Source organism: Arachis ipaensis, chromosome B4, assembly GCF_059453495.1.
Source record: "Arachis ipaensis isolate K30076 ecotype BB chromosome B4, ASM5945349v1, whole genome shotgun sequence".
Taxonomy (NCBI): Eukaryota; Viridiplantae; Streptophyta; class Magnoliopsida; order Fabales; family Fabaceae; genus Arachis; species Arachis ipaensis.
Genome location: NC_142439.1, coordinates 8444223 through 8463202, shown reverse-complemented (window position 1 = coordinate 8463202; position 18980 = coordinate 8444223). Strand labels below are relative to the sequence as shown.

Sequence of the window (18980 nt, the reverse complement as noted above, 5' to 3'; positions counted from 1 at the left end):
TAAAATTTGTTTTGAAGTATTGAGACAGAGATCGAGAGACTAAAATTCAGTATCATTTTATTAGTTCAGAGACTGGAATTAAAATTTCTGTCTGTTTCCAAAATTTCAGTATTTCAGCATCTTCAAAAAGTGGGGACACAGGACACTAAAATGTTTAGAAATGGAGACTGAAACTTTAATAATATTTTATATCTAAAATACCCTCATTTTAATTAATTAATTCCAATTTTACCATTTGTGCAAATTAAATTAGAGTTTCATTCTTGTTTTAATTTCTGTATCCCATTTTGCACCAAACAAAATACTGAGATTTATTTCAATCTCTATCTTTTAGTCTCTGTCTCTTAGTCTCAGTCTTTCCGTCTCTGCCTCTCCACCAAACGCTACCTTAATAAACAAGTTAGTTAAATCCATAAAATATCATTTTTTCGAAAAAGGAATTAAAGCATTAAATGATTTGGTGTATTATTTATTTAATATTTAATGAGTTCTTATTACAATTAATGATGAAAAGTGAAAATTTGCCAAATGTGTGTAAAGAGTAATGTTATACTTTTCAATTATTCTCCGGATACAAGTTATTTTTTGATACAAGTCTATACAAGTCATTTATATTCACGCGTGTAAGTTCTTTTTCGTGCTGTTATTGCACATTCTTCTTATTTTTCGTTATTTTTCTCTTTCGCTATCGTCATCACCAACACCTCCTCTTTTTTCTCCTTCTTTTTTCATTGGAATTTTTTCTCCTCCTTCCTTTTCCTCCTTCTCCTCCATTATCAGTTATTTCGTTGTTGAAAATAATGAATAATTCAAGTTTAGATTGTCAATTGAACCAGGACGAAATTGATTATTGTTTTGAATCCAATCAAGTGGCTGAGGTGTGGTTCGATTCTAGTTAATTTTTTCGTTAGTAGTTTATGATTCTGCAGGTGAATAATATTTCATCTTTTTTTTTTGTTTTATCTTCTCAAATTTTTTCTTGTTTTATTCTTTTAACAAGAATAAAAATAAAAAAAATCAAACAAAGAAGAAAAAGAAACACATAATGCTGCAAAATTACTTGAAAGACGATGAACTTACATTCATTCAACTAAAAGAAAGAAATAAATAAGAAAAAAATGCAGCATTAGAGAAAATATTTTTTTGTATTTGCAGGAAATTTGGGTGTAACAAGAAGATGTTTTGGTGTAACATGAAGATATTTGAGTGTATTGTTTAAGAATTTTCGATGTATGGGTTCTGCATAATTCAAAACTCTTCCTCTTCCTCCTCATCTTCTACTACTTCTTCTTCTTTTTTTCATCATCATCATCACCATTTTTTTCTTTTTTCTTATTCATCTTTTTCTTTTTTATTTTACCTTATCAAGTTTCTTCTTGTTTTACTCCTTTAACAAGAATAAAAATAAAAAAAATCAAACAAAGAAGAAGAAGAAACACATAATGCTGCAAAATTACTTAGAAGAGAATGAACTTACATTCATTCAACTAAAAGAAAGAAAGAAATAAGGAAAAAGAAGAAGAAGAAGAAAAATGCAGCATTAGAGGAAATATTTTTCTGTATTTGCAGTAAATTTGGGTGTAACACGAAAATATTTTGAGTGTAACATGAAGATATTCGAGTGTATTGTTTAAGAATTTTCGATGTATGTGTGCTGATAAGTTCCGCATAATTCAAAACTCTTCCTCTTCCTCATCTTCTGCTGCTTCTTCTTCTTCTTCTTATTATTTCATATTCTCATAATTCTTCTTAGGAGGAAAAAATGTATAATGTTAGAAAATCAATAAAAATATGAGGAAGAGGAAAAAAAAATGCAGCAACATCAACAGTAATAAAAAAAGGGATAAGTACGATTTTGGTCCCTAATGTAGAGGTCGAAAATTTATTTCGTCCCCGGTCTTTTTTTTGCTATAAAATGGTCCCCAAGGTTTCAGTTTGTTTTAAAATTGTTCTTTTTACCAATTTTATTTTTTTTATTACCAAATTACCCCTCATTAAAAAATTATAAAATAAAATAAATATAAAATTAAAAAAAAAAGAGGAAAGAAAGGGTACAGAGAAGCGGGGGTGGAGAGAGAAAGAAAGGGGGGTGGGGCACGAGAAGGGGGGAGGGAGGAGTGGGGAGAGAAGGGGGACGCCATACCGCCGCACCGCCACTGCCCGCCCGCCGCCGCCACCTCTTCTCAGAGCAACTACGACTCTCTCCCCTCCTTCTCTCCTTCCCTGTCTCAGACTCCTCGAACCAGAGCTCACCGCCAGCGAGCCTCCCCTGCTTCACCATCGCGCAGCAACATGGAGCCTCCCCTGTTTCACCACCGCAAGCGAGCTTCCCTGCTTCTCCTCCCTCAATCCCTGTCACAGAAGGAATCAGAGCTCACCGCCGCCCGTTACCCTCTCTCCAGCCCCTTCCTGTCATGCCCAGACCACCGGCGCTCCACCATTGCCTTCCCTGTCCCCTCTTTTCTGTTTTCTATTTTCATAATCCAGTTATCATTTTGCTTTCAATTTCTATTTTTGGTTAGTGTTAGATGCTTGATTTGATTCTGGATTAGTTTAGCTGGATTTTAATTTTCTGTTAGTTGATTTTAGGGTATTGAATTGCTGAGAATTGCTGCTGAATTGTTGTTGTTGTTGTTGAGCTTCTGTTATTGAATTGCTGAAAATTGCTTCTGCTGTTCTTCCGCTTCTACTTGATGTTCTGTTTTTGGTTGTTGATGGTTTTTTTTATTTTTAATTTTGTTGATGGTTGTGATGATGATGATGATGGTGGTGGTGGTGGATGGTGGGTGGTGGTGGTGGTGGTGGTGGTGGTGGTGGTGGGGTTTAACTTGGGTTCCTGGTTGATTTTGTTGTTCTGATGATGATGATGACCATGATGATAATGGTGGTGGTGGTGGTGGTGCTTAGCCTTCTCTGCTGAGGTTGGTTGATTTTGGGGGTAAAGGGAGAAGGGTATTTTCGTTCGAAGGACGATTTTAAAACAAACTGAAACTTTGGGGATCATTTTGTAGCGAAAAAAAGGTCGGGGATGAAATAAATTTTCGGCTTCTACGTTAGGAACCAAAATCGTACTTATCCCTAAAAAAAAGGACGATGAAGATGAAATACGTGAAAGAAAAAGATGAGAAATGCAAAGAAAAAGGAGAAGAAGAAAGAACATGAAGAGGAGGAGAAGGAGGAATGCGGGATAAAATAGCATAATTTCACGTGCGCGTTATATGTCAAAAAGATTTGTATGTGTAACAATACTCTACTTTTTTTTATATTTGACACTAAATAATTTAATACATTATAAATAAAATAAGAATTGCAATGGTTCTTAGAAAATGATATGTTATTGTTATTAGAGGAAATCATAAAGTAATAGGTTTTGAGCTTTTTTTTTTTTTCGTTTTCTTTTTTGTAAAAGAATTTATATAGCCCATTTGAAAGGTTTACAAAAATTTTTATTTTAATTTTCAAATTTTTAATTGAAAACTTTAATTTTTAATAAAAATAAAAACAAAATATTAAAATTTTTTTTCTTTTCTCCTAAATGTAAAAGATAAACTAAAATTTCTCTAATTAAAAAATTTTGAATGCCGACAATTAAAGATGTAAATTAATTTAGCATCTGTAAAAAATTGAATTAGTTCGATAAAACTATTCAAATAGGTAATTAGTTGGATACTATAATTTGGCAAATTAATCCAATCTTTAATATTATAAATTAATTGATCTCTTTTAGAGTTATTGGTGATTAACTTTTATAATAAAAAATAACAGTTTACTATATGTAAAAAGCCCAAAAAAAGTGGTATTCAAATCTTTATTCCTTTCTCTACAATAATCCTATTTTTGGTCTTTCTTTTCGGTTACTTTGTTACAACCATTTCGGTAAAGGTATTTATTACATATCCTTTTTCAATGTTTAGTGTTGGAATCAATTAATATTAAGTGCATATAAAAATTAGTCATCAAATTAATTATTATATATTTATATATAATAATAATATTTGAAAAATAAAACAAATTTATGTTGTTTTAATTTATTATCAATGCGTGTTTTGTATTTTCGAATTGTTTAATAACAAAAAAATTTAGTCAAAAATAATTAGAATTTACTTTATTTAGTATTCATTAATTCTAACAACAATTAATAAATATTAAATATGATAAATTTTAACTATTTTTTTGTCTTCTTAATATTATCGTTTGTATTTTAACATGTATTTTATATGAATAGCTAATTTAGTAGTTAGTCTTTTATGTCCATATAACTTGGATGATTAATTAATGAATTTATTTAAACAAAAACCTAAAAAATTTAAAAGATGAATTTAAGGCAGGAATTGAGAATTGATAACAATAATTATGATTGTTGTTGTTTTTATTAGAGGTCACATGGTTTTTGTGCTCTCCTAGTGGAACGGCTAAGAAACCCAATACTAAGTTTTTCTATATAAATCAAAATGATACTTCTCCTTTCTATGCTAAATTCCAAATTCCAGAGAGGGGCATAGAATCATGACTACTTCTTTGTTCTCCATTTTCTGCTCTTTCTAAAGGGTAATTTTTGTCTTAATATTATTATTATTATTTGTTTTTGCTTTTGATTTTTGTATGAGTTCCCATTTAATTTTCTTTAATTTGCTATTCAATTTGTGTCTGTGTGTTTGATCTAATTAGAGCTAAATTCAAAATTAATAATAACATGGATCTTTGTTGTGAGGAATTGATTATTCTGGTTCTGTGAATCTTGTGTGAGATGTTGAAATTCTAACTTTAATTTGCAACCATCTTAATTATGTGTGTCTTGTGTATTTTCTGTTATATGAAATATTTAAGAAACACAATCTTAAAATATAACAGTTTTTAAAATTATTTTAAGACATGTCAATTTTATTTCAGTCATTAGTAGTTGATCATAAGTATTGTTGTTTACTTACATTGTGTTGTTTTAGTGATATCTTTCATCAATATAATTTATTTAAGGATAAAGTATTATTTTAATTTCCAATATTTGGTTTAAATTTTAATTTGATTTCTAACATTTTAAATATTCTATTTCAACTCCAAAAAATTTTATACGAATTCAATGTTGTCCTACCATTAAATTTAACTTGAATAATTAACAGAAAAAACGTCTACATTAATGATCATTGGTGAGTCGATTTTACTTATATACTAAAATCGAACGTTATATTGGTTTTTAAATATGTTAATTTTTAATGTCAAATTTAATTGTGAGACAATATTAATTAAACCCATTTAAAATTTTTTGGAATTGAAATAAAGCATTTAAAACGTTAAAGACCAAATTAAAATTTAGCCCAAATATTAAAATCAAAATAATAATTTACCCTTTATTTAAATAATATGTTCTACTTTAGATTTTATACCATATTTTACCGAGGTCTTAGATTGACCCAATAATGATGACAAGATTATCACAGGCCCCAAAAAATTAGCCCCATAATCTAATATCAAGCTTGGTTAATCCTGAAATATGCAAAACATTGATCATGACTAAGAAAACTAAAAAGGGAAATTGTTGACCCCTACCACCAAAAGAAAAAAAAAATGTTTTATATTAAATTTATGTGATTTGCTTCCTTTAATTTAATGGTGTCTGAAAATGATGAAATTCATGTCAATTATATATTTTTGATAATTTGTATTGATCTATAATTGACTCCTTCTGCTTAACAATTTTAGCGAAATCCTTTTTATTAATTAGCTATATTTCTATTGAAAACATATATATTTTTCAAATATAATTCAATTAGGATGATTACTACATTATTTTAATTTATGATATGTAGTTAAGAAATTGTGGTATATCTCAATAACTAAAATTAATTTTTAAAATTAAAAAAATCTTAAAATATTAATTAGATAAAAAAAAATATAGATGTTTGTATATATAAAAAAATAAAGTGCCGTAGTACAAACTCATTTAATTAATTATAAATTACAAATATGTCTTTTGAATTTTAAAGATTTTTTAACATAATAGTTAGGATTTCAATTTAAATCTTAAAATTTTTTGATATTATTAATTTGAATGGGTTGATTGATTTTATAAATTTTTTATTAGATGGGACAATTTTATAATTTAAATCTTATTAAATTTTATATTTTACATATTTAATTTTTTCTTTTAATTTTACCTAAAATCTTAATTTTTTTTCTACTTTATTTTACAGAAATGTGGTGAAGATGAGGAGGTGCTTAAAAGGAATAAAGCATATGTTAGCTACTTTGGTGATGAAGTGTTTTGAAGCAGATGATGGGTCCACAAGACCAACTAGTAGAGGCTTAAAAAACCCTCAATTTCTTGCCAAACAAACAATTTGTATGTTCTTATTATTGCCTTTAATTTTGCTTCTTACTTAATAATAAAGTGTTTAATTAACTTGTTAGAGTTTGAATGCAGTTAGTGTAAATGAGATTGAAGCTCTCTATGAACTGTTCAAGAAAATTAGTTCTATGCTCATTGATGATGGACTCATCAATAAGGTATATACTAATCCCATCTCTCATGATATATAATTATATATTATATATGAATCTTTAATAATGGCATGCTAGCTTTAATTTATTTTATTTCTCTCTAATCTAATAATACTATAATTGGTTGTGAACTGTAATTTAATTTTTCTTTTAATAATCAACAAGTCTGAGTCTGAAAAAACTGGATCGAATTGACAAGTTCGACCGAGTTAATAAAAAATCGGTTATTAAATAATTAGTTCGATTCAAAATAAAACTTGATAATAAGTAAATTAGTTGAAAATCGAAAAATTAGTTAAAAAGATCGATAAACTAATTGAGGTGATCTGGTTTTTTAGTAGTTAATCGATTTAAAATAATAAATATTAAAAAATATTTTTAAAAAATATATTTCTTATATAAGTATATTATTTTTATTATATCTAATTCAATTTCGATTAAATTTTGTTTGAATCTTTAAACTTTTTTACTTCTGGCTCTATTAGTTTGATGGTGTATTCAACAACTTTGAGGAACTTAGTATCAAACACCCTGGTTTATTATTATAATTAATCATTTTAATTTTTTGCTTGTTTGCGGTGCGGTTTGGATTGATTATGAGTAAAAAACTAATTCAATACGAACACTAATTTTGTTTGTGGTGCGATTTGGATTGGATGACTTTTTAAAAAAAAAATCTGATCCGATCCGATCAAATTTTAAGCGGTTTGGATTGGATTGGATTTGCGGTTTTGTAAATTAAAAAAATTAAATACATATAACAAGTCTTAACATCAAATTTTAAATAATCAACAATATCTTTAAAAGCCAACGATAATATAACAATAGAAATAAAATTATAGGTTAGTTAAAATAAATAAATAAATAATATTTTGAACATAAAATATTTATTAAATAATAATAATATTGAATAATATAAAAATGTATAACAAATTAAACATGTTATAAGTATAATTGTAAATATAATAATAAAATAAAAATATTATAGTACATTGTGCGGTTTGGATTGGATTGGATCGGTTATAAAAAGTAGATCCGAAATCCGATCCGATCTAGTGGTTTGTAAAAAATAGAATCCAATCAAATCCGAATTAGTGCGGTTTTAATTGGTTTTCAATTTGAATTAGATTGGATAAACGGTTTAATTTGAATCGGTTTAGATTTGAACACCCATACTTTAAACATTAATTACTATATTGCAGGAAGAATTTCAGTTGGCCTTATTCAAGACAGGCAAGAAGGAAAGTTTATTTGTAGATAGGGTAAGTAAGAAAAGCTCTTCTAATTTCAATGTAAATTGTTGCAATAATAATGTATGTATATTCATGAATTTGTTGTAGGTGTTTGACTTGTTTGACTCTAAGCATAGTGGAAGTCTTGATTTCAATGAGTTTGCAATTGCTCTCTCTGTCTTTCATCCCAATGCACCAATTGAAGACAAGATCGATTGTAAGACTCACCAAATTAATTAACATACTTTTAATATTGTTATTAATTGGAATATTTTTATCAAATAATTATAGATTTATTAAATAAAATTAATATATAATGTATAAGAGTTTAAATTTGTGTACTTAAATATTTTATAATGAGTTTCCTTTTTTGCTTGCAGTTTCATTCAGATTGTATGATCTTAAACAGCAAGGATATATAGGGAGAGAAGAGGTACCTAATAACATTTTTCTTTTTATGATTACAATCAACATTTGGATTTTTCACATTTACCCTAAACCCTACAACTACTAATAATAATTAATCTATGTTATATATAGATTGATTTATCTATTAAAGTAGATAATATAAGCAAATTTAGGGAAACAATAACTAATAATCTATCAACGTTGGATGTGTAATTTTAAAATTTTTGGAAGTTGGTTGATTATTTTTATTGTTTCCTAACAAGATTGATCAGACATAAATGAAACTCAAATAATAAGCATTATGTTTTTTTTTTTTTTTCTTATTATGTGTAGTTAAAGCAAATGGTGGTGGCAACTCTAGCTGAATCTGACATGCATCTTTCAAATGATGTGGTGGAAAGCATCATTGACAAGGTCATTCATTCTTCGTTTACACAGTCGTCTAATTATATTCATTTTTTCGGATTATGATTTACACAGTTAATATAAAAAATAATTATTTTTATTAATGTAATGGTATATAGTGACAGAACTTGAAACAAAATTTTAAAAAGATCATATTTAACATAAAAATTTAATAATAATATTTATATTAAAATAAAATTTATAAATGTAATTATTCTTTAAGTTTATTACTAATAAGATAATAAATAAATATTTTTACAGATAAAAAATATAAAATAGTTTATAATGGTACTCTTCGAGTTTTTAGTGACTTAAATAGAGAATGTTGCTTGTTGAATAGAGAATTGTGAATAGAAAAGCAAAGCAAGGTATTTTTTTGAAACAGGTGCTTTAAATTATAGTAAAGTATTTGAGTCAACTGAACGATTATTTATTTTTTGAAAAACTACTACTAATTTTTTATAAAAAGTTTGGGGGAGCCATGACCCCTTATTATCTCAGCTAAGCTTCGCCACTGATGGTACGTAATTAGATATATGTATAAAATTATTTTACATTGACAGTGTATTAAAATTAAATTATCGTATTAATACCTTACATATTAATATGTAATATGTATTATTGAAATGTTTTATAATTATTAAGACTTTATTATTCAGACATTTAAAGAAGCTGATACCAAAAACGATGGGAAGATTGATAAGGAAGAGTGGAGAACGTTTGTGTTTGGCCATCCTTCTCTTCTGAGAAACATGAACCTTCAATATCTCAAGTAAGTAGTTATATACTTATATGATATATGTTACCTGCTTTTAATTTCTTCTATGACTTGTATATTTTATTCTTCTAAGTCCTAACACACATTTTCAATTTTGGTATATATGCAGAGATATCACCATCACATTTCCAGGCTTTGTGTTTCACTCACAAGTTGATGATGATGATTGATTGACCCATCGTTGTATTTATAATCTTTTTTGTTCTTTATTGACAATCAATATTATATATAAAATAATGTTTTTCTTCTTGTATATTGAACAAGCTAGCTATATAATTAATTAGTCATGTTAATTTGTTATTCCTTTTTTATGTGTGCTGATGCATTTGAGAAAAAATATTTGGGAGAAAATAAAAGAGAAACTTTTGGGGTTATCAATTTTTAGTATTAATAAGTATAAATATTCATGGTTCTGAAAATTGGATCATTCAGTTAGACCGGTCTAATTGTGAATCACAAAGTAATATGGTACGATTTACTGTTTAAAACTGGTAATTCTAAAACTGTTTGCAAACTGTTAAATTGGTCAAAAATTGATTGGTCAAATCGAATCAATATCTGACTGGTTTGTTCTGTTATTAGCTCGTTCTTGCTTATTCTGATTGATTAACTCTGTTACTAATTTACTGATTGATGATAAACTGATATGACAAATTGTTACTGGCTTGTTTTTGCTTTTTTTTTTTTTTTCTGTTGTTAAATTTTGTTAAAGCTTTTTTATGATAAATTTTGTGTTCATTGTCTAGAAAAATATTTGTAATTTAACCACAAAAGTTAACAAACTGTGTATTGAAATGAACTCGCATGACATTTTAGTAAGTATGTTTTATTGGTTTTGCTCTCAGAAACCAAGTAATTATCATTTTTATCTGTGTTAATACCATTGAATATAGGAAAAACACTGAAATGATATGTGATTAATCACTATTATGTCAACTTGAAAGTAATTGTGTGTAAAGTTTAAATGTTGTTAATTTCACTTTATGCTTAATACCAATAAGCCTCACTTTTTGACTTAAAATTTAACTATTTGACACTATGCAATTTGATTTATTGGTTAATAAATCACCTTCTAGAACTTTTGGGATTTCATACTTCAAAACTGAACTTGATTAGTCAAATAAAGTGGTAACAAACACGCCAAGACATGAATATATGTATTTTTGATAGTATATTTTGCCATAAGTTGGTGCTTAATATTCTTATTGATTTTTGAGTGTTTTGTTTTTTGTTTTAAGGCTGTGTTTTGTGCTCAATTTTCATTTTGTAGGAAATAGTTTGAGGTATATAAGAATTAAAAAAGACTATCCTGACGATACTACTCTATTGATTTTGGTTCCCTACAAGCTTGAACATAGAATTGGAAAGAGAAACTTTTTATTATTTTATTATTGGTCTATTTTTGGCATTGCATATTATTGTAGTTTGTTTGTTTATCTGTTGAACTTTTATAGAACCAATTGTTTATGATCCCCTTTTGAAGTAAAAGAAAATTGCAATGCTCACTGCTAGTGCTTATTTTTCGTTTTTTTTATGTTGGGTTCAGAAATCATATTGTGTTTTGTGTTTTTATTGAACGATTAATTGATTACTGATTAGCTTTGGCTGATATGCCGTTTTGTGTTTTGTTCTTTTTTTTGCATAGTGATGTGCTGTTGGAATATTATGCTGTGCTGTATTTATGCTTTGGGCTTCATTGTGTTTAGTTTGTGATTGTATTGAAGATTTCAATAGTAATATAATGGATGTTTCCTTTTGTTACTTAACTTTTAAGATTGTCCTTTAATAAGATCGTAAGACTTTAGTTAATAACATTTGATGTATTGCATTAAATTTGGAAGATATTTTAAAATTTATATTATACTATAATTATGTTTTAACTTTTAAGATATTTATTTATATTTTATTTGTTATTTTATTATAAAACGGTTTTTTCAGTTGAATTATGGTTGAAGTGGTTTGATGACCGGTCTGATTTTCAGAACCTGGCAAATATTACACTATTTTTAATAAATAAATTTTACTAATTCATGTGTATAAACTTTGCAAAATGTGTGTGTAAACTGTATTGATTTATGTATGCAAAATTCTGGTAAATATAGGTACAAATTATATATTTTTTGTATGCAAATTTTCTATAAATATAAATGTAAATTATTGTTGGCCAAATACCGATAAAAAATAACGATAATATTTGCTGATAATGTAACATTCATCAATAAAAAAATATAATGTTAGTTAATCCTTTTTATTTATCCACAATAAAAAAATATAATGTTAGTTAATCCTTTTTATTTATCCTTTTTATTTGCTCCTATATCATCAATTAGGTTTAAGAGGAACCACGTCCATGAATCTTTTGTCTCAGCCTCCACGACCGCATATGCTATAGGTAGCATCTGGTCATTCGGATCCCACCCCATAACAACCAATAGCCATCCTCCATATGGTGTCTTCAAAAAGCAACCATCAAGCCCTATCATAGGCCTACACTTCATAAAACTCTCCTTGCAAGCCTTTAAGCAAATATAAATCCTATGAAATCGTGGACTTAGGTCGACTGATGTATCGGGTTGCTCAGTTTGGGCTCCTAAAAGTTCCATTGATGTCAACCAGTGCAATCTGCTTGGTCCGAAATGCCTTTGCTCTTGAAATCTGCACATTCCACTTCCTAAGAGTCCTACTTTGTATGTTGCCCAGCTTCAACTTTGGATTCTCTTCTACTTTTCTCCTGAAGACCTTCGCCAGCCACTTCGACTTCATCACTTTTATGTGAAATACAGTGTTACAAGAATGATGATCATTAATTGTTCTTAGCTGCCAACTATCTTCATTGGCCATCTTTACCGCATATGCAAACCATTCACAACCATCTCCACACTTAGCCCTCACCCGGACATTGTCCACCACTGAAAATTTTATGTTTCTCCCAGTATGAACAGCATATGATGTCACAGCTTCCTTGAACTCTTGTTGCATAAAGAGTTCCAGCCTCCCACTTATACTTACTCATATCCTTCAACTCCTTGTGAACGGGAAATTTCTTCTTGCTGGCTTCATCATCCTCACTCGATACCTCCTCTAATTCATCACTGTTCAATCCTTCATTATCGCTTAAACGAGAGCTCTTTCTCTTCCTAGCAGCCACCTTTTGAGTTTTCTTTAACTTCTCGACAGCACTCTTAATTTTCTTAGACTTTCTTATATCTTGGTGCATCTCCCCAAGAGTTATATCAACATCAAATAGCCCATCATCACCACAATAATCATCTTCACTATCACTAAAATGCAGATCAGAATCAGCCTCATAATCTGGGTCATCAGTGTCATCCTCTTCTTCACTATTGTCCCCATCACCAACATTCTGTAGCACTTCTTCAGCAAATAAATGGGCATCAACTAATCCCTGCATTTGGGCCTCCATATCCACCCCTCCACCTTGGGCTTCTGCTTGAATATTTTGGGCCTGTCTAATATCACTTGGCCCACTATCAGCATCCACACACTCCTCCTCAACAACTTTGCTGCCACCCGCAACATCTAAATAACCAATGTCGTAACAAAAATCATCAGAGATTGAGGCCTTATGCACCACATACAAATCAACTACCTTTTTTTCAACTCCTATATTTGCCATTTCCATTGCTTCTTCATCACCTTTCAACAACTTCAACCCTTCTAATCCTAATTCAGTATCTTTATACCACAGTACCCCAATGTTCTCAGCAATGTACCCAAGTTTTTCAACCACATCATAAGCCTCTATAACACTCCATCTATCTCTGTCACACCAATCAACCGTTGTCACCTCACCATCGATATACTCAGTTTTACCCTTATCACTACAAAACCTACCCCTGTGATGAACTCTAACACTGAAATCATCCATCCTGCCGTTATAAAAAGATGTTCAGACCAAAGAACAGAGTAACTAATCATTAAAAAATATAGACCACCTCAAAGTTATATTTTTCACTAAAACAGAACAGAAATCCCTCAATCCCTCAATGCAATAGAACCCTAACAGCAATCAACAGTGATAAAAAAAAATCCTAAATCCTAACCATGCAGACATGCAGTAGCAAAATTGACTATAATGGCCTACCTCATCAGAAACCTTAATCAGAATGGCGCTATCCAAGTTTGAATGGTTGATGACTGAATGGTATCCCAAACTCCTCCCTCAGTCTCGACGGCGTCACAACATGCGCCGTCCTGCATGTCGCTGTGGCGGACAGTAGTTGACGGTGCGACGTCTGACCACCCACCAAGATTCCTTCTGTGACTCTGTTTCTCTGGCGATGTTCCTTACTGGCAAAGGGAAGACAAACAGGTTATGTTTGAAAAAGGATGCCAATTGGTTTACTTGGGTTACTCAGCCATGGGTATTTTGGGGGTTTCACATTTCTTGCCACATCACACACTATACTTTGCCATATCACTAACGTCCGTGAGTAATTTAAACGGCGTCAACTTAAAGGATAAAATTGATGCAAATCGAAAACTTTTGGGATAAAATTGAAACAAATTGAAACTTAGGGGTAATTTTGAAACTTTTAGTAAACTTCAGGGACAAAAAGTATTACCCTTAATTTTTTTTATTTTATCAATAGAAATAGTAATATAAAATATTTTTAGTAAATTATTAAACACCGCCCCCCCTAAACAGTTAGTCTAGCTCCGCCCCTGACTGGGATGCAAATAAGCTAAGGACTTAGTTACCAGAGGAGTTAATGGGAAAAATCATCGCGATGGCACCTCCCTCACCATGGAAAGATGATGACCAATTGGCTTAGAACCTCTCAAGTGATGGAACCTTCAACCTCAGATCAGCCTATAACTCCTTGGACCGTAATCCTTCAATGCCGGTCTAGGTCTTTAAGAAGGTTTGGAAGTGGAATGGTCCTGAAAGGATCCGGTACCTTCTCTGGTTAGTAACTAACGAGGCTATTCTTACTAATGCTACAAGAGCCAGAAGACACATGACAAACATTGCTAACTGTCCGAGATGTAATGCTGAGGAGGAAACTACTATTCACGTCCTTCGGGACTGCCAATTTGCTAGAAATTTATGGTCTTCCCTAGTTCTTCAAAATTGTTTGGGTGAGTTTTTCACCACAGATTTGCGGGAGTGGATTTTGCTTAATCTGATTCAAAGAGGTAACTGGCCATGCACTTTTGGAATGGGAATATCAGCCCTATGGTATGATAGAAATAAGCTGGTTTTCCAATGAAAAATCTCTGCTCCAGGTGTGGTTGCTATTTCTATTCGCAAACGGACAACTGAAGTATTAAATTGCTTGAAAAGAATCTTATCAAGGAGCAGCCCAATAGGTCAGATCACTTCATCCGGTGGATACCACCACCAGAGAGTATTATAAAAATCAATGTTGATGGCTCGTTTTACTCGCACAATAATAACGCCGCTTGTGGTGGGTTTTTAGAGACTAGTGGGGTAGATTCTTAAAAGGCTTTTCATGCAACCTTGGCAGCTGCTCCATAATGCTTGCAGAATTATGGGCCGTCATCAAAGGCCTTCAAATAGCAATGGCAAATGATATTCATCATGTCATCATCAAATTAGACTCTAAGATGGCTCTTAATTTTGTCAGAAACGGATGTCTTGATTCTCATCCTTGCACGACTTTGATCAAAGATATCAATATCCTTGCAGGACGAATCCCCTCTATTAAAAGTGGAATCACATTTTTAGAGAAGCAAACACTGTTGCTGATTGCCTAGCCAAGAAGGGCTAAGAGCTCCCCAACGAACTGCATATTTTTTATGCACCACCACCTGATTCTATTCACTTTCTATTTTCTGATTTTCATGGTTGCCTTTGGCTAAAAGGTACCATTTGAGTGTTTCTTCTGTTGTTGGGTCCTTGACCCTCCTTTTACACAAGAAAAAAAAAAAAAGAATAACTACATGCATTTTAGTTAAGGTATGAAAAATAGTTCATAGCTAATTGTTTTCCCTTGTATTCATTGACCCACAAAAAAAGTTACTAAAGTAGAGCAAAGTTATTTTTTCTGCAATACTAAATAGTGCCAAAAAAAGGTATTAAATTTATAAAAAATAAAGCTAAAAATATATCAATAATAACTAAGTGAGACTGTTGACCCAAAAAAAGGTCAGAATAATGTCGACATACGAATATTTATGAAAACCTATTATTCCCACCATTACCAAATAATAAATTATTTACTAAAATTTAATAAAGATGGCAGATTCTAGATCAAATTTCATATAACTTCAAATGCATGTAAGATTTTTCAAATTAATTATTTTTTCAAATTAATTTAATAATTATTAAATTTTAATGTTTGGTCTGGGCACTAAGTAGGAACACGTTCTTAAAAAAAAAATTAATACATAAATTGGGCCTAACCAATTTCAAACTTTATTTAATGACTAAAATAGCCCAAACCACTAATAAATAAAATTAAGGAGCCGAAGATCTAAATACCAAAAGTACGCTTCATTCAAGAGTTGAATAAAAAGACCTCTTTTGTGCTTTGGGCCCTTTGTGGGCCTGGCACTGTCCAAAAAATAAAAAATAAAAAATAAAAAATAAAAGGACCTCTTTTGTTGAGTTCGGGAATTTTTCTCTTCGTTCTCCGGAGGCACCTTCCACGCTTTCTCTGCGGTAAGTGATTGAATGAAGCTTAACACTGACCCATTTTTCTGTTCTTCCTCAAATAAACGCTTTTCAAATAAAAATCCTTTATTTTTATGTCATTTTCTGTTGCTGAATTTTGATCATGTCAACTCTGATACTGTGAACCCTCCAATTACACCACTGCGTTCTTTGTTTTACCTGCATTGCTCTTATTTCGTTAGGTTAAGCTGAACGTTCGGTTATGTCGGAGAAAGGAGGAAAGGGTTCATCGCTGTTAAGCAAGGGTAAGTGTTGTTTCACTTTCCCTTTTTCTTTCTGCAAATTAATGTTAGGTTCTTTTTTTGTTGAGTCTTTGTATTTTCATTTATTTACTTTTGGAGTTAAATTTTTCGTTGGGAAATTGGGATTGAGTTTAACCTATGAGGATTGATTCTCCCACTGATGACTATGCTTGAGAGTGTAAATAAATTATGAAAGCAAATGGCTTCAAAACAAATGGAATGGAAAGGTAAAGGACTTGAACATGCATGAACATGTATTCCTCTTGTTTGGATGCTTAATAATTAATATGTCTGGTGATAGAATGAAAGAGAAGTTTATATCAACCGTTTCGATTTGGAGGGAAGAAAAATGGAGGTTGGAGTTGCTGTTTGCTCCCGCCTTTTAAATTGTTTCCAAATGTACTGTACTTGAGTTTACTCCTTCACTACATGCAATTCTCCATTTTCTATTCTGTTGCTTTGTGAGCAAACCAGAACCAGATATCAGTTCACGAAACATATTTTGACTATGTTTGAAGTGTTTTTGGTATTGTATTTGTTTTTATTACTGATACGAGATCATGTGTTGATACTTCGCATTTGTGTATTAATCTTGTCTTTAGTTGATGATGAAATGCCAATATGTTGTAATATAAGCACTTGAGTATCCTTTTTCTCTTGGCAGGATCCCTAAAAGGGAAAGATGACAGTGCAACAAAATCATCAAAAGGAAGGAGGGTTCAGTTTTCTAAAGAAGGTTAGAACTTAGAAGTTAGAACCATATTCTAATGTCTTGCTACTTCTCTGTGGTGACTACACTGTGCTAAAACCTCTGTGATGCAGCCGGTGCCTGAACTGAAGAAGAGTCGACTTGTTTACAATTAGTTCTTCTATGATCTTACTGATTTTTTCCCCTTTTTTTGGTATATTTTAGGCCCATTTGAATCCGGAATAACTAGTACTGGTTCGCCAGCATCTGGCGGAAAAGGTAGGAGTGCAATTGCTGAAGTTATTGCTGCCTCCATCCTTTCAGGACTTCACATTCTGGCACATTTTGATTACAATATTTAAATAGATTGCTCGTTCTTTTTGTGTCTCCTCAGTCAGTTTCTTTTTCCCTGATTGTTTTTCATTTCCAAGGTGAATTTAACAAAGGAGGAAAGGGAGACAAGGTTGCAAATGGAAAGGCTAATGCTTCAAAAAGCCCATCAGACCCTGGAATTGATCAAAGTTGGTGCTTGACTTGGTTATATCTTCTTTATGATTTATACCTGCATCTTGACTCTCATTTATGATCTATCCATTTAGTCACTGAACTAATCAAATCTGCATTACATAAACTCTGCTTTAACTAATATCTACAATACTACTCCTATTTGGTTGGCTTATGCAGAACTTCCAGAAAATATCAAATGCCTAATGGACTGTGAGGCTGCTGATATCTTGCATGGCATTCAAGAGCAGATGGTCATGTTATCTAGAGATTCAACCATCAAAATCCCTATGTGAGGACACCAAGAACACTTATTTTTTATTGACAAGAATACATCGGTTATTTATAGTTCATGATTTAGGACGAAGATCTGTTTCGAGTGATCTGAATTTCTTCTTCTTTCTATGTAGATCATTTGACAAGGGGCTGCATTATGCCAGTAGTAATAGCAAGTACTCAGATTCTGAGTCGGTTAGACGTGTACTTCAGTATCCTTTATCTTTGAAGATGCTACTTGTTTATACATCTGTGCATACTTGTTTTCGGGTCTGTTTACAGGGATAAGAAGCACTAATGCTTTGCTTTATATGACTGTTCTCTCTCTATCTACATTTTGTTCTTCTCTTGACTCAAACATTAGGCCACTTAAGGGTCAGGGCTTCTCTGATAATGAGGTATCAATCTCATTCTAGCTTCCTTTTGCCCTTATGTATTATTTAACATCTTTTTAAAGTTTTCATTCACTGCAGATATGCATGATTGCTAATATGTGCCCAGAAACTGTTGATGAAGTTTTTGCGCTTGTCCCATCGGTAAAGGTATGACATCTCATTATTACTAATGCCTTTGGTGCTGAAAGTAGTCGTCTTAAGTATATGACAAACTCATTTATCAATTGATGATTATATATTCAATAAGCAAGTGAGATCTGTCTTGGATAAGTAATTCAATTGCAAATTTTATTATATGTTCAACAATCTTTCACACATGGTGGTTTTCATTTTGATTTGAATATGAGCACCTCCCTATTGTTTCCATAGAAGATAAAAGTATGTCTATTATAGAATTCACCAACTAGTTTTATGACTATTATATCCAATAGGATGATGACATCATATAATATTTATGTGTTTCTTCAGGATAAGGGAAGCACTAGCCAAGTTCTTCAAGATTCATTGCATCAGCTTTCTAAGCTTAAACAGTTTTAAGGCCATAATGAAAAAGGCTAGCTGGTGAGCCTTTTTTTTTTCCCCTTTCATTGTTCATGCTTTTGTCTCAGTATTTTTCTGTGTTTCTGCTTTTATTATTGATGGGGCTTCCTTTTTTTCCCCTTTTATTATTGTGAAAGCAGGTTGCCACTAAAGAGAACTGAGAAGTAATCCTTCTCAAATGAAGCATTGTACCTATTACTTTTTGAGTGTACTAACTGAGACAATGTAATTTGAAACTTAATCCATGTTTGAATGCCCTAGACCATGGATCTTGTCTTGTATATGGTAACAAAGGAAAACTTGGTTACACTAAGAGGCATCAATATTATGTTAGCAAATTATGAATTTTACAAAAA

At 31.0% G+C, this 18980-nt stretch overlaps 2 protein-coding genes and 1 pseudogene across 3 annotated transcripts; 2 read left to right on the top strand and 1 right to left on the bottom strand.

Annotated features, from left to right (window-relative positions):
* The first annotated feature begins 4488 nt into the window (after nucleotides 1–4488).
* LOC107635963 (calcineurin B-like protein 2) lies at nucleotides 4489–9498 on the top strand. Its single transcript, XM_016339510.3, has 9 exons — nucleotides 4489–4548; nucleotides 6189–6337; nucleotides 6419–6501; nucleotides 7698–7757; nucleotides 7836–7944; nucleotides 8108–8160; nucleotides 8469–8549; nucleotides 9200–9312; nucleotides 9428–9498. Exons 2-9 carry the CDS (start codon nucleotides 6202–6204, stop codon nucleotides 9486–9488), a joined length of 696 nt encoding a protein of 231 aa, XP_016194996.1. The 5' UTR covers nucleotides 4489–4548; nucleotides 6189–6201; the 3' UTR covers nucleotides 9489–9498.
* Nucleotides 9499–11609: 2111 nt separating this feature from the next.
* Nucleotides 11610–13207, bottom strand: LOC148566603 (uncharacterized; annotated as a pseudogene).
* A 2705-nt stretch (nucleotides 13208–15912) lies between these two features.
* LOC107638736 (DNA-directed RNA polymerases IV and V subunit 4) lies at nucleotides 15913–18980 on the top strand. Of its 2 annotated transcripts, none has more exons than XM_016342098.3 (11): nucleotides 15913–15967; nucleotides 16162–16224; nucleotides 16886–16957; nucleotides 17135–17188; nucleotides 17341–17430; nucleotides 17594–17705; nucleotides 17824–17901; nucleotides 18054–18087; nucleotides 18163–18231; nucleotides 18553–18645; nucleotides 18765–18980. In XM_016342098.3, the coding sequence occupies exons 2-10, from the start codon at nucleotides 16182–16184 to the stop codon at nucleotides 18619–18621; spliced, it is 621 nt and encodes a 206-aa protein (XP_016197584.1). In that variant the 5' UTR covers nucleotides 15913–15967; nucleotides 16162–16181; the 3' UTR covers nucleotides 18622–18645; nucleotides 18765–18980. The 2 variants fall into 2 exon arrangements, with proteins under 2 accessions (XP_016197584.1, XP_016197585.1); XM_016342099.3 differs by having other exon boundaries at nucleotides 18762–18980.

Bases quoted from the DNA above. Each gene is read 5' to 3' on its own strand.
- LOC107635963 (XM_016339510.3), top strand. From the start codon at position 6,202: ATGAGGAGGTGCTTAAAAGGAATAAAGCATATGTTAGCTACTTTGGTG. The intron at 8,161-8,468 runs GTACCTAATAAC...TATTATGTGTAG, and splicing joins GATATATAGGGAGAGAAGAG to TTAAAGCAAATGGTGGTGGC. The intron at 9,313-9,427 runs GTAAGTAGTTAT...GTATATATGCAG, and splicing joins ATGAACCTTCAATATCTCAA to AGATATCACCATCACATTTC.
- LOC107638736 (XM_016342098.3), top strand. From the start codon at position 16,182: ATGTCGGAGAAAGGAGGAAAGGGTTCATCGCTGTTAAGCAAGG. The intron at 16,225-16,885 runs GTAAGTGTTGTT...TTCTCTTGGCAG, and splicing joins TTCATCGCTGTTAAGCAAGG to GATCCCTAAAAGGGAAAGAT. The intron at 16,958-17,134 runs GTTAGAACTTAG...GGTATATTTTAG, and splicing joins GGTTCAGTTTTCTAAAGAAG to GCCCATTTGAATCCGGAATA.